Source organism: Tinamus guttatus, unplaced genomic scaffold (genome assembly GCF_059628265.1).
Source record: "Tinamus guttatus ecotype Peru unplaced genomic scaffold, ASM5962826v1 Tinamus_guttatus_pri_ptg000244l, whole genome shotgun sequence".
Lineage (NCBI taxonomy): Eukaryota > Metazoa > Chordata > Aves > Tinamiformes > Tinamidae > Tinamus > Tinamus guttatus.
Window position 1 is genome coordinate 1,502,285 of NW_028288778.1, and position 15,305 is coordinate 1,517,589.

The 15,305-nt window shown below is 44.5% G+C and overlaps 1 protein-coding gene across 1 annotated transcript in view; it reads left to right on the forward strand.

Annotated features, from left to right (window-relative positions):
- The window catches only part of GALNS (galactosamine (N-acetyl)-6-sulfatase), a 40,526-nt gene that overhangs the window by 20,957 nt on the left and 4,264 nt on the right, over nt 1-15,305 (forward strand). Inside the window, exon 12 of the mRNA XM_088526238.1 lies at nt 6,378-6,499. Coding sequence (XP_088382364.1) covers nt 6,378-6,499 — 122 coding nt within the window. The remainder of the gene's footprint in view (nt 1-6,377; nt 6,500-15,305) is intronic.

Below are 15,305 nucleotides of genomic sequence, written 5' to 3' on the forward strand. Positions count from 1 at the left end.
CACAGCTAAAATGAGATAATATATTTGTCTAGGTTAGCGTGTGCATAAAGGCCATATATCACACGTGGCACAGCGTGGAGGGTTTTCCCTGTGTGAGGGACCCTGGAAGCTTGTATGTGCATGGATAGGGATACATGGCTGGGCTCACACATGCTTTTTCCACACGTGTGGGAGATAATGTCACACGTGAATAATTGCTCTGCACATGCACACACTTACACGGCTCATTTGAAAATAAATAAATGTCTCCATTGATCTAAGCCTGTTTGTACATGGCTGAGTATGTGTGTAGCTGTGATAATAGGGACCAGTTAGTCATTTCAAAGACCATCCTATTGTGAGCAGTAGCAGTTGTGCAATTAAGGGATATTTGTTTCTTTCTAAGTCTTTGTTTAACTGCTGTCTGATAAAAGTCAGCAATTATACTGTACATCAGAGAGATGATTAAAAATTCGCTTGCTTTCCTGCAGCTTCTATCACATGTGGTTGATGTGGGTAAAATTGGACCACATTAGTGGACAGACTAGCTATTAACAACATGCAGAGGAAGCTGGGCCTGAAATTTGTTCCAATTCTCCCTATGTTCTCAAGTCATTAATTACAAGCCCTGCAAGTTTAAAAATAGAAATAAATCGGGATGCAGAACAGTCCTACAGTTGTCTTGTTTTAGGGGTTTTGTGATCTCACCTTGTGGTGCAGTTGCCTCTTTCAGTGACTGGGGTTCTCAGTGCTGTTGATATTGGGCTAGAATTGCTCCACCAGAATCAAGGAGACCAATTTGTTTACTAATTTCCTTTGAAAGTGGATTAAAATGCATGCCCGTGTGTGGCATTAGAAATTTTGCCCATTGACACACTTGCTGTTTGATAAGTTTGATTTACCATCCCAGCAGAACTTCAGCTAATAAGGCTTTGTGTAACCATTGGGTCTTCAACATAGGCCGTTACCTCCTGATCTGAGCCCAGTGTGGAGTTTTATGAGATTTTTTTAAATGTGAATCTGAGGAGTCTACGCTCAGGCCTGGGATAAGCAGGTGTATCAGCTTGGGATGTCATCCGCTTTGGAAGAGATTTGAACTTGGCCAGATGCATCCAAACAGCTGTATGTGAAAGAGGTTTGTTATGGATAATTGAGTATCTCGTTATTTTTACAGATTTGTACAATTTAGCCAAGCCTCTTTTCACTTTCAGAGTTCCCTTATCAATTGACAGTGTGGGAAATGCAAAATCTTGCACTATTTTTGATCCATACTTAGTGTATTTTTTAGATGTGACTATATAATTATAGCAGCCAGAATCACATTTCCATGTTGAGTTGGAAAGTATAAATCTGTTACATGAGCATGTGCATGTCCATTTATGACTACCAGGCCTTACAGGATTAACTAGAAATAATGTGTGCAACTTGAGACTCTCACCTGGAAACCCGTTTGTTTGAGCATAGTGTAAGTTAGTTAAGTAATTGTGTGTGTGTGTGTATATATATTTATATACCATATGTACATATAAATATTCTGCCAATTTTAGCAGTTTTAAGATTGAGACTGAGTGACTCAGGAGAATCAAGTCCCTTAGTCAGTAGCTTAAAAAGTGGTTCCACTGTAGGCAACTTTTCCATTCCTAAAATATGAACACCTGGAGTTTGTACTGTTGTGAGTTCTTTTGTCCAGCTGCTCGAAGGGACCTTCCTTATTTTGAAGAAGAGGCCTGAGAAGGGAAAGGTGAGTATTCCCTGTGAATTTACCTGAGTCCTATAGAAATTGCCTAATTAAATGCTATGTAGAGGAATGAGCATGAGCCAGCAGGAGAAAGCTGCAGCAGAGAGTAGCTCTTGTGCCTTCCATGAGCAGGGTTGCAAGAAGGAAAAAATAATAATTTAAGGAAGTGTGAAAAAGCCCTTTGGCTTGCTAGGAAATGGCTGATAACATCAACATTTCTGCTGTCCCCTTCGGATGTTGTTAGGAGCCCTCCGTGGCTCCTCGTGGAGGCTCCTGCGCCGTTCTCCGCGTTGTGTGCGCAGGGAGAAGCCCCTCCGGTCTCCGTGTGCGATGCCAGCGGCGCCGTGGGCGCACAGCCGCTCTCGTCGCCCTTCTCGGCAGCGCGGGGGATCGATGCAGGCTGCTCTGCGAGGGGGATGTGAAGCCAAGCAGAACCTCACCAGTAATGACACTTGATTGCGGTCCTCGGAGCGGATGAGTTGCCCATTGATCGCTTCTGCTGGAGAGCAGCGGAGGCGAAGCAGCGTGCCTGGCTTCGGGGGGCTCTTCCAGGCAGTTAACACATTAGAAGCAATTTTTGCTCGACAGGATTGACACCCACGATCCTGCTTTCAAGTGGCCTGTCCTTCCCAGCTCCAGTTTGGGAGGATTTTGCTGGGAATTTCCAGGTGAGAGAGCATCACCACTCACCAGCGCCATGGCAAATGGCGAGAAGCAGCATTCCTGCCTTTAATTAGTTGGTGTTATTTTCCTGTCTCCTGCTGCCCAATATTAATATACTTTTGTTGGCGCTCTGGGTTTAATGTGCTGGAATGAGGAAACATGACCAGGAGACGGAGCCAGGATTTGCTGCAGCACTATCAGAATCCACGGTGGCCTGTCAAGTCCGACCGATCTGGGACAGCGCCAGGGTGACGAATTGCCAAAGGGCTCACGTTAGCGCGAGCGGCGCTCCCAGTGCTTGGCGAAGAGCCCAAACTGGCAACCGGCTGTATTTGTCTCATGTCTATATTGACATAGCATCTGTGCTCTATTTGCTCTGGAAATTAAAGCGTAAGCTGTGCAAGCCGTGGCCGCGAGGACTTGCGAAGGGAAAATCAACGATGCAGGTCGCAAAATTGCTGGGGACAAAGGTGGGCAGACGCGCTCCCTGCAAGGTTGACCTGATGTGCAGGGCATGTTGGGGGGTTTCCTAAGGAATTGCTGGGATTTCTCTTGCAGCAAGCAGGTCTGTGCACTGCTTGCACTATCCGGGTGTAAGGAACTTGGGGAATGAGCTGAGGTATTTCTGTTTGCCAGCTGATAGTCTTCAACCCTCCCTATTTGGAGGCACAGAGCTGACTTGTGCTCTGGGTAGCATCTTCTCATTATCTTTCATGCTTTTATAATCGAGGAGGAAAAAAATCCAGGAATTTACCCAAACGGAGGCAGTGGCCTTTCCACTTTGTTGGAATGTCACCTGCAGACATTCATATGACCTTTGATAGTGCATGGAGCAAAATCTTAGGGCTGTGTTTTTAACTAGCTATTGATTCCCCTGCACATTGTAGCTATCAGTCTCAATGAAATGGTTGTAGGTGAGTAATAGCAGGTGAAGTGCTGGTGGATTTGGGTTGTGTTATCCTGGTGGATAGCGTGGGTGTAGCTGCCTCCCTGCTCATCTTCCACGTGGTGCAGCTTTGGTTTTGGGGCGAAGCTGCCACTGAAAGTGCTGGATTGCCGAGAGCTCCCGGCTGGTGCAGATCCCAGCACTGCAATGTTGCTTTTGCTCCAGCTGAGAATTTGGCACGTTGCTATTTATTGTTAAGCCCTGCAGTGTTCCTTTTAAAAGAGAGAGAGAAAAAAATAAAGTGTTTATCAAAGAGCAGGAAATGATCCAAAATTCCCTTCTGGTGGCCTGCACCACTGGAGGTACCTGCAAGGAGCACGTCCTCCTTGACCAGTCTGATGGTGCTTCAGCTTCTTTCCACTCTTCCTGCCAGAGGGCAGTTTCTTCTGTGCTGTCAAAAACATCTATCCAGGGGCTTTTGGCATGTCCTGGCAGCACACATGACCAAATCTGCAGGCTTTCCAAGCAGCTAGAGCCCTTGCCCAGATGTTCCAGCGTGTGGATCGTCTTGTCTTTAAGTGCCTCTCAAATCTCCAGCAGATTGCCTTTTGTAGCAGTTCTGCTCCAGAAAAGCAAAGCAATCCAGACTTAGCGGATCCTTGATTTTTGATTTATCGGGGTGGCTGATTTTTCTTTTTCCCTCACGAGATCTGAAAATGGCTTTGAGTTGCAAAAGAGAATGAGACAGAGCTTAGGGAGAAGTTAGATACTCTTTTCTGTCAAATGTAGACTGTTTCACTGAGTCAAACTGAGCAGCATCGAGCACTGTCATCACACCCATCAGTTTTCAGTCAAGAAGAGGCACATGCACATTTTAATTAGCAATGATTAGATAGGCTGCACTATGGCATGATGCGAATGCCCTGCCTGGGACACAGGAACTGTTCCTGGAGAGCTCCAAGGCTGCGTCCCAGCCTCTTGGTCACATTAAGGTTCTTCCAAACATCTCTTGCCATGTGTTTGTGCAATGAGGAAGTCTCTGCTTGTGGCTGCAAGCTCTGGTTAACTTGGCTCATGGACTATCTGCTTTTCCACAAGCTCCAGGTGCTTCATCCTTGTCCGTGTGCTGCCAGGCCCCCCAGCTCTGCAGCGGGTTCACTCATTCTTCCTTCTTCATCGACTTATTGTACACACTTATTTGTGCTCCTTTCATTAGCTTTTACTTGGTTCCCTCTCTGCCCCTTACAGTTTATACAAGAGAACCCTCTAGTTGTTTCCACCATATTTTATTTACTCTTATACTGGACAGTGCCTTAATTACAGATGCAAGGACATGATCTTAGCATATGTGTTTTGCTCATTTGTAGATGATCAAGTAGAAAATGCATTAAACTGAATCTTGAAGGTCACATAATGCATCAAAATAGTAATAGTTGTATTTGGGGATATAAAGTTGACAAGCCTTAGAAACTTACAGGGTGGATTCAGCCACATTTTTAGAGTGTTATTAATTTAATAAAATAGTATGCTTGATTTCCCCCCCTGCCAATAGAGTATTTTTGAAGAGGGCTCTGACTGTTTAGATTAGAAACACAGATACCTTTTGGCTGGTGGCATCAGGCAGGGTTGTCACAGCACTTTGGAAGGAACCTCTGGGACGTAACCCAGGCTGTTGTAGAGTTGCTGCTACAAGGATTTTACAAAAAGCAAAAGATAAATCGTAAACAGAGGAATGTATAAACAAATGCCCAAGAGACTAAAACCTTCTTTCGAACTAAAGCGTTTGCAGCAGAAGAGTATTGTACCAATTAGCAGGCTCTTAATTAAATAGCTTGTTTGATTTGCATCCAAATTATAATTTGGATGTTATGTCAGCTTTGATACCTTTTCATTAGCTGTTTCTTTTGAAAAAAAAATCTATTTTTCGCCATGTTTCGGCAGTCTGTGGCATTGGAAGGTGGAAAGGTCAATCATTTTTGTATCCATTTAAAGTCCATTATTGGTGGGCCACTAGAACCTATCAAGCAACTCTCTTATTTTTCCAGTCAGTGATTCAGGAATCTATAGCTCTGTGCAGATAAATGGGATTTCATGGGCTTCTAACCTTCTTGCTTTATTGAAAAGCAGCATATTAACTGCTCCACTGACCAGCTGTCCATTAAAAACAGGGGATATTTTTAGAAAATTGTTTGCCAATCAAATCCGACCAACATCTGCAGAGGGCTTTTCAGTTTGTTTGTTTTATAAGCGAATGCTGCAGCTGCTTTCCCACCTCCATTTAAATATTCCTGTTTGCAGGAATATTTACCTTCTCTCCATGCCTGGCTCTGCTGCTGGGGGCATTGTAAGCAGCAGGGCATGTTAGCCCAAATTGTAAAACGAGGTTTAACAAGTCCATTAGGTGCTAGCCCTCGCTAGCCGATGGGCCCCCCTGCGTTAGGGGAAATAGCACTTGAAATTTGGTGCCACTCGCAGGGCGCTTTCTAGGAGTCTATACGTCATATAAATAAATACACCCTTTTCTTTTCAAAATTAACCCTATTTGCTTCTTCCTCCAGCGAAATGGGTCCTTTAGCTCTGCTGTCAGATGCTGCACGTGCAGTTTCAGGGGAGGCTCGTGGTGCCTGTGTCCTCCCAGGATTACATCCTGCTGGGTGATTCACAGTGACTGCTGCTTTTAGATCCGAGTTGCCAGGTGATCAGAACCTCCCTGTGTGTTTGAGCCATAGAAACTAGAGAGGAAACATTCCGTGAGCAGAATTCCTATGATTAAATGCTTTCACCTCTTTCTTTTGTTTGGCATTTCATTTTTAATGAATATTTTATAGAGATTACTTTTTTATGAGGCAAAATTGTAAGGCCCGCTTCATCTTTTTTGCTCGTGCAATAGCAACGCTGTCACCTCATTTTACCCCATTGGATCAGAAAACATTTTGGAAACTAGAGCAAACTCCCCGGTTTTAGACTAACTCTATATTTTGTGTATATTTGGCAGCGTGGGGGAAAGTTAACCTGCTTTGTTTAACAACAAGATGCTGAGGAATGTGGCGTCAGCCAGAATTCTCTGTCTTTTTTCACTCCTGTTGACTTGTTTCCTCCTTTTTAATGCAGGGCATCGATTTCTGTCCTGGGCAGAATGTCTCTGGAGTGACAACACATACGAAGGAGGAGCACACCACTCTGCCCCTGCTTTTCCACCTGGGAAGAGACCCTGGAGAAAAGTATCCGTTAAGGTGAGCCATTTGATAATGAGGAGGTGAAAACTCTCCTCACTGTCAGTGCTTTCATTTCCAGAGGACCTGAGGAGCCAGGCAGCAGGGTGGAGATGGGGTCTGCGTGTCTGGCTTTAACCTCCAGGCTTGATCAGGCTGTTTTTATCATTCTTTGCCAACAGATGTTGTTGCTCTCCTAATTTCACTTCCCTAATTGTCTTCTTTTTTTGCTTTCAACTGTTGCTGTGTAAGGACAAAATAGGCTGTTTGGGGTGATGAGGGCCAGTGTAATGAAGTAGCATTTACAAGATTCGCATTTAATTGTGTCTCTTCATCACCACACCTCTGCTGATGGCCACAGTGATGTTTATCTACCAAGCCAGTAAATAGCTTTAAAAAGCATTTTTTTTTTCCTCTGTGCTACACCGGAATCTGCAGAAGGCAGAGGTGGTAACTTCCCAGTTCCCTAGCACCCACTAAAGGAGCTTCTCCAGAGAGTCTTTAGCAAGAGGACTGTCTGCTCAAGCCCTTCCCTCCTTGGGCTGTCCGGCTGTCTGAATCCATTTGCCTCTAAGTCTGCTATTGTAATCTTTATCTGCAGCACACACCATGCCCTGGGACATTTCTGCAAGGATTTACATAGCCATCAGGCAGCACAATCCACATATTAACTTAACACCTCCAAAAGGGCTCCCAAGGTGCCCCCCCTGTTCCTCCCCACTTGCTTCTCCTGCCTGTTTTTTGTTCTTAGATACAGGTGGGGACATGCAGCCTCTTGCTGGTGACTCTGACTCACAGAATGTGAGAGTAAATAAAAGGGCAACTAGCACTTCTGTGACCGCCTGCACAGAAATGGTTTTGTGCAGTGGCTTTAACAGGACAGAGATGTTTTCTGAGCTGACAAGCCTGCAATTACTCAACTCTTTTAAATAATTGAGTGGATACAGTCACTCCATTACTTTCAAAAGAACTGAGCATGTACTGTCCACTAAGTGTTTTCGCTAGAGAGAGAGAGAAAGGGAGGAAAAATATTTTCCCTTCTCTCACTTAACAGATGAGCACCCTAGAGGTATGTTACACAGTGTATGAAGCTCTTCAGGAGCCTGACACATTAGCTCTCCTCTTATATTGCATTTTTGCACTAATGAATAAAGCAAACCTGCAGCTCCTGGATTTTAAATTTGACTCACTGAAGCTACACTACTAGACTGGGATTCCAGATGAGGCTCTGCCCTGTCCAGTTTAACAGCTATTTTATTTTAGAAAGATGAGTGGGTGGAAATGACCTCTTTCCAAAAACCAAACAGTTTGGTATTAAGTGCAGTTTGCATTTCCTCTGAATTGGAGGAGGAGACCTTTTGTAAGAGGTGCTTGCAGGACACCTGCTTCCCTGTTATTTAGACATTCCTTAGAGCCACCATGACTTGAGTATTGAGTATTGAAATAAATTCCAGTGTTACCTCTGCAATCATTTCTCATATGTTTTCATTGATTTTTGGATGCTCACAAGCTGTTGCCTTGATTGAATTTTATGGAAAGATTATGACATGATTATGGAAAGCTGTGATGATGTTTAATATGCAGACCCCAATAGAAAGCTCCTCTTTGGCAAATGAGCCTTGCTTTTGGAAGCACGTTGTGTCACTATCGTCCCCTCTCTGGTCGCAATGAAAAACTCACAGGAAGTGGCTCCCCTATATCCAACGTGGTAATTAAATTATCCTCATTTGTGAGGCTGTTACTGCTGTGTATTTTTTTTCAGCTTAATTATCCCCCTTGGCAGAGAGCTGGTGCTTCTCCGAAGGGAATCCAGCGCTCTGCCTGCGCACACAGGGTGTGTTCCCGTCACCCGTGCTCCTGCCCAGGGGTTGTGCGTGTCGGCCACGTCCCCTGTCCGTCCTCGTGCAGCCCCGGAGGAGCAGTGTCTGTCATAAGACTCTTCTGGCGGTTTGGCTCCTCTGGAGCATTTTTATGTTGCTAAAGTCTTTGGAAAAATAGCACGTTGCACCCCTGATTTCTCAGTACATTTCCCTTTATTTCATTTACTTTCAACATTTGTTTTCTGTTGGTAAATCTGTACTACATTGTATTATTTTTTTCTGCTGTTGTTCTGGAGGCTATGGAGGAGCTGCATTGCATGTTCATGCTATGTTTTTCTCTGCCTGTTTTGTTCAATTTCTGGTTTTCTTTTATTTCTTTAGTGCAACCTTGTTTTCTTCCTAAAATGATTTTAATTCCTGTCATATCTCTTAATTCGCATTAGTCTGGGGAAGAGTCAAGTATGCGACCGCCTGTAGGATGGTTCATTGCTTCATATGAAGGCCAGGCATCAGGCATGCACCTCTAGTGATATTTAATATTTATCTTTGGGGTCTCTCTAAGATGCTAAGACATCTCGGAGCCAGGACATCCTAGAAATCAGTCAGCTCAGCCAACTGAGTCAACAGGCTTGACTTGCAGTGCTTATGTTCAAGCAATCCCATGTGAAAGGGGCCTGGATAAAGAGACTGTGCAGATAAAGCCCCGCCTGGCACGGAGTCTTTCTCAGGGTTATGGCAATGACTTTGGTCCATCTCGGAGATGGGGAATAGCCTTTTACCTTTTCCTTGGAGAAGTGGCTGCTAGATGGATCACCGAGGATTCAGGTCCTTCCGGGTCTAGCGTGTAAAGTTATCAGTTATATGAACCACCATCCCAGCAGGACGATGGTTGCTCCAACCTTGGGTGCCTCCTCCCAGCTTCCAGCAAGGACACGGCTGCTGTTTCCACCTTTGCATTGGAAGATAATTGCAGGTATTTCACCCTGGCAATCCAGCAGCCTCCCTGACTTTGTGCTTTGGTAGCTGGAATTCTTAGCAATGCCAAATGTGCGTTAGGAATCCTCACTCGGATAAGGAAAGATGAAAATGCTTATAGGTGATGATAAGACAAAATTGGCATCTGGTTAGCTGCTTGTAATAAGAAACCCAGCAAAACAAAGGTGTCTGTGGCCAATATATTTCAAAGAAGTGTCTAGTGCAGTTACTGGTAAATAATCTTTCTTTAGGTTGTCAAAAATGGCAACTCTGTATTTATATCAGTGTTGTTATTTAATCCTTGTGTAGGAAGTAGTAATTTGTTTGTGTCCTTTGTCCTCCAGGAGATTGACTAGATCTGTGTAGGCTGCAGAATAGCCCTCAATAGCTCTCAAATTTTAAATATAAATAAGATAGTTTGCTAAGCACCACACAAAGCAGAAGCGTTTCTCTAAATAGAAGCAGTATTTTGTTTTCTCCCTAGATAAAATTACTAGGGGTTCTTTGCTTTGTTTCAAGACACTTGAACTGTGGACTGTCTTTGTTACCAAATATATCAGAAGCAGAACTAAAGGATCTGATAAATCTTTATCTTTACTAAATTCTGTTACACTCTGAATGTTGTGTTTCCCCTGAGTACCACATAGGGAACTTGCTTCTCCACGAATGCAGTGCATTCAAAACGAATTTGTCAAATTCAGTAAAATTATCTGTTGGTAACATCTCCACAACCAATTGCTGAAAATAGTTTAGTTTTATCACCTGAATCGGGAGTTACAGTTTTACTAAAATGCTTCATAAGAGTTAGGAAGGACACAAGTAATAATATAGAGCAAAAGTTGGGACAACTTCAAATATACTTAACAAAATGCCCAATATAAACTTCAGCAGAAAGAGTATTTTGAGTGAGACTCCAAAGATGCAGAAAGAATAGGGTAATAGGAATCTCTTAAGTTCTGCCAGGTTGAGCTAGAGGTACAAAGCCTGAAAACCAGCAAATACAATGTGCTGAGGCTTTGTCTGCACTCCAGCCTAGCAGTGACTTCTGCTTTGGGGGATTAACCCCTAAATTTCAAATGCCGAAATAGCAGTGTTTGACTTAAGGCAATGGTGTTGACTATTAGAGGGGGGAAAAAAATGGAAATGATAAAACTTACTTGATGAATATGATTTTAGAACACATTAATTAACAAGAGAGTTCACAAGTGCCTATTTCGAGCAGATGGAAAATCTTGGAAACCATTGGAGAAGTGATTGCATTAGTTATGGAATCAGGAAAAAAGAGAAGAAGCTCCTGAAGGGAAGCTAAAGGGCAAAGGATCTGACAGAAAAGTTGCCAGCCTTACCTTACTCATCAGGACAGAAACCTCTCTGCTGAGAAAAGAAAGAAGGTGCAAAAAGAGCCAGAATCTTGCCCAGGGCAGATGCTGACTCCTCATCTTCTTCAAACTCAGGCAAATAGCAGCAGCTGCCCTGCAGGGTGGAATTAGCTGCTGTACTGGAGAGCTGCTATGGAGAAAAACTTCAGAATGATGCAAAAATTGGGCAAAAAACATGGTGATGCCAGGAAAAGCCTGCTGTCCGGCAGCCCCGGAGCAAGGAGAGGGCACAGATGGGTGGCAGGACGTGTGCCAGTCTGGGAGTGGGGGTAGTTGCTTGCCCAGGGACTAGGGCAGGAGGTAAAACAGTCTAAATCAGGAGGTGGGCATCGCTTGTGCACTCCAGGACCAGGACTCTGCATCGTGGCGAGTCCTCTGCACCGTTACAAACTGGTGTTTGCACCGCTGCTTAAACATGACAGAGCAACAGCCTGCGGGTGTTTTGCTGAGTAAGTGTCTAGACAAGAAAGATGCTGTGTAATGAGTTTTTTTTTAAAAAAAAAAAAAAAAAAAAAAAGACAGGATTTCAAAAACGTGAACTTGACTTGAAATTGATGACGTCTCCTACCTGACAGGTCTGGACCACAGCCATAGCCTAAGAGCAGTCTGAGCAACTTGTGATGATTCCACAACTGATGATTCAGAAATGCCACTGAAAGAAGTAACTAGAGAATCAAGAGAATGGGCATTATTTCTTGCAGCCTGTGTGTGCAGACACTAAGGCTTATGTAGCCACTGTGCTACACCCCATAGCAGGGTGGCCTTTGGGTAAGTCAGAATAAAATTTGACTGGGAGATGAGATTCCCCAAACTAGGGCATTACAACATCCATGAAAATAGGTGACCAGGTAGAGAAGACCAAGATCGTTGCTGAAAGGAGGGCTGTAGGTGCTCTTGGAGACCCCACAAAGGTGAGGGACATCAGGAATAGCCCAACCCAGAGATAGTAAATGGCCAAATGTTCCACACACCTGCAGGAGCATTTGCATGCAAGGCCTGCTGGACTAGAGAGCTGAGGTTTAGTATGGGCTGCCCTGCGTTCTTCTCTTTGATTCCTCCCTTATTTTCCCATGAGTCTTTCCAGGAATCACAGATTGCCATATTTCAGAAGTGGAGCTCTAAACCTTTTGTTTGCATCGTGTATTGTGCAGACTTTGAATTGCAGGTAAAGTTGATAATAGAAAACAAGAGCAGAGAAAGACCGAATAATAGGACAAGATCAAGACTGGATACTACAGTGCTGAGCAGCCTCAAAGCTCTGATAACAGATAAAATCAAATTATCTGAATCTGGGTGAAAGTATTTCACAATTTAAAATAATGTTTTTTAATTAAATTAATTCCAGTGGAGAAGGAAGTTGAAGATACAAATCATTAGCCAAGTTTATGTTCTTTCCCTGGCTTCGTGTGAGTCTGGTAAAACACGCTATAAATCTGAGAGCTGCTGTTAAGAGCCTGCTGTCAGATTTGCACGAAGCACACTATATAATAACCATTTGGTTACATTTCTCTCGATAATGTCACAATCCTGTTGCTCTTTGGAGAGAGATACTGTGCTGTGCCTTTATATGAATCATCAGGGAGAGGTATAAATGAATACATCAAGACCTAGATTTTTAAAAAAATGCTGAAAATGCTTTTTAATTTCCTCAGGTCCTGATGTCTTTGACACAGTATTTTTTATGATAAAGAATTACCCTCTCCTCTTCCTTCCTGCTCGGAGCAATTCAGACCTGAAGGTGAAAGCCTGGCGAGTGCAAGATTAAAACGGTGCTCCGGTGTTGAAGGCAGCGCGTTAGACAAACCCTCCTTCTTCCAAACCTGCATTTCACTGCAGGGCACGGTGGGGTTAATAGCAGAGCAGGTTACACTGGGAGCTCTTTGGAGAGGGAGGAGATGAGAACAGATTGCCAAGGCACAATTACGCTAAATGAACTAAGCACAGGCCACACCTGTGCCTGGGACCTGGCGCTCGCAATCCAGCCCTGATTGGCTCTCCGGGGACTTCCCGGAGGTAAAGTGTCAATTAGTGTAATGACCCTGGACTTTGTCCACTCCGCTCGTTCAGTCTGAGCACGGAATAATTTCCTGTACACTGGGGGATCCCTTTTAGCAAGCTCCTCACAACACCACCTGCTCACCCTTGCTCCCGCGCGCTCCTTCTTGCCGTGCTATTCCCAGCTCCGCTTCGGCAGGACTGTTGAACTGGAATACGAAATACAGCGTGCCCTGGAGGCACCGAGCCTGGATCTTCATTCACACAATGATGCCTAAACACCTGTATAGATAATATTATCCTTTTTCTTCTTTTTTTTTTTTTTTTTGGTAATGGAGACTATAGCAGATTCTGCTGTTGCAGCCCAAATCAGGCATTCCCACTCAAGAAAATGATGGGATTCCTTTTTAAAATAAGAGTGGTTCCCAGACCCATTAGCAACTCAGACTGTTTGCTGTGAAGTAATTATCCTCATCTTACATACAGATTAAAGGCACTCTTGTGTTGCAGATTTTGTCTCAACGCTAAGGCTGGAGGCAGTTTTAACCTGGTCTCTACAGTCAGTAAATATTACATTTACAAAACCCTGCAGGGATGTCGGGTCTTGGCGCATGTTGTGCCGCCTGCAGACGTTGCAGTCCCCTCCTATGCAGGGAGGTTGCTCTCCATCTAGATGAGGGAGATAATTTGTGTGTTTAATTGAGGCTTTTGAAGACAGTCTGTGATGGCGACGGTGTTGAGCGATTCCTTGCAGCATTCGGGGTCCCACCATTGCCATGTACTTAAACATGAGGAAGACAGCTGCAATCGGATATTTTTTAAGCTAGTGTCAACAGGTTTAGCCTGCTTAAGAGCATGTTAAGCCCTACTGAGACAAGGTTTATAGGTTAGCTGTATGACTTGGAGCATAATCTATATATGCTCTTTAGCTTTAGCCAGCTTTGTACTTAGGCGAGAAGTGCGAGTCTTTTATATGTGCCAAGCTGTTTCTATCACACTTTGGGGAAGTCGTTCAGCCTATGCTAAATGCTGGACTAATCTAAGAGCGTAGGAGCTGCAGGGGAGAGCACTTCAAACCACCAGGACCTGAGGTTAGGCCAAGATTTCCTGTTGCTGCTGAGCTAGCTGGAAATGCAGGGAGTACCCGAATGGGAGAAGCAAAGTACAACGATGACTGAAATGACTCCAGCCTGCTTGGTTTTACAGCAGCAGTCATGTGCCTTGGGTTGCTAATGAGCAATGATGCTGTGGATAAGTGCAGTAGTTAAGATGAGAGCCAAAAGGGTTTTTTTTTTTCACTGCAAGAGGACTGGCATATTTGGAGCAAAAAGCAGCAGTCATGACAACATATTGTTTATCTTTCATCCAGACCACAGCTGTGTTTTCCACTGGTCTGTCCAGATTATAGCTAATTTGGAAGCCTGTGTATGAGGAGCCATTTCGGTGGATGAAATTGGGCTCTCTCTTAAGCACTTAAATGTTTGCAAAGATGCTGTGGAGCTTAATTAGTTTGTGGCAACATTTTATCTTATGAGTCCAAAAGAAGTTCTTAAATGCTGCAGAGATGGTACAAGTAGGTGACAGAAATAAACACATTAGATGGTTACAAAAGCAGCAGCAGAAGCAGAAGGTATTAAATGATTAGATAACTAAAATCTGTTGGAGTCTAACAATTGGTTAAAATATGTATTAATTCATATTAATCCTTAATAGGAGGGCCTTAATAAAGTGTGATTAGTTTGGAAGGAGCTTTCAAATCCCAGAACAATAGGTACCTTAGAAATCCACAACGTGGCAATATATGTTCCAGTAAACTGCATTTTATCTCGGTTTGCATTGCTGGGGTATCTGGGCTTTAAGATGTTCTTGTTTTGACTCCCCCGTTTGATCTGGTCTCAGTGGAGGAGAACCTGGCCCCGCTGCCCAATGCAGTGCCTACACCTCTGCACCCCTGCCGTGTTTTTAGCTACGCTCCCGTTGTGTGTTTCCACCGCAGCCCTTTCCCTCCATGTGCAGGCTCTCTTGTGCTAACAGTGCTGTCTGTATCAACATAGGTTAGCTTTAGGTCCCGCCAGCATCTTCTAAAAATCAATTTTGATTTTTATTTCTAAGCGTGCTGCCGTGCTGGCAGCTTGGGTGTTTGCAATGTGGCCAGAGGGCTTCCAGATAAAATCGTGCTGAATTGAAAGGCCGTTATGCCAGTGTGCTGCCCAAACTCCCGAGCCAAGGGCTCGCTGCCTTCCGTGTCCTCATCAAGGCTCTGAGTCATCCACGGTCCCTGGCAGCTTGCAAACCTCTGCCTGTCCCTGCGTTTCCAGCCCGGCCCTTGGAAGGAGGCAGGCGCATGCGCTTCCCAGCTGCGAGGCGTCGGGAGAGGTGCGGATTTGGGGGCAGCACAAGCAGGATCCTTCGGGATAAGCTGCACAGCTCGCCCAGCCCTGGTGATGGGCTCTGCTCCAGGCTGCAGCTCGCTGCGTGTGAGCGCAGCACGTCGGGTTGCCGGAGCTCGTCATTCCAGATTCCCATCCGGTCCTCTATCAGCAGAGCTCAGGCCCATCCCCACAATTAGCTTCTCTCTGGATGGCTGCCGAGATGTGATATTTATAGGGTTTACTGGAAACTGTTGGCATGTTACTGGGCTTCAAAATGTGATTGTTT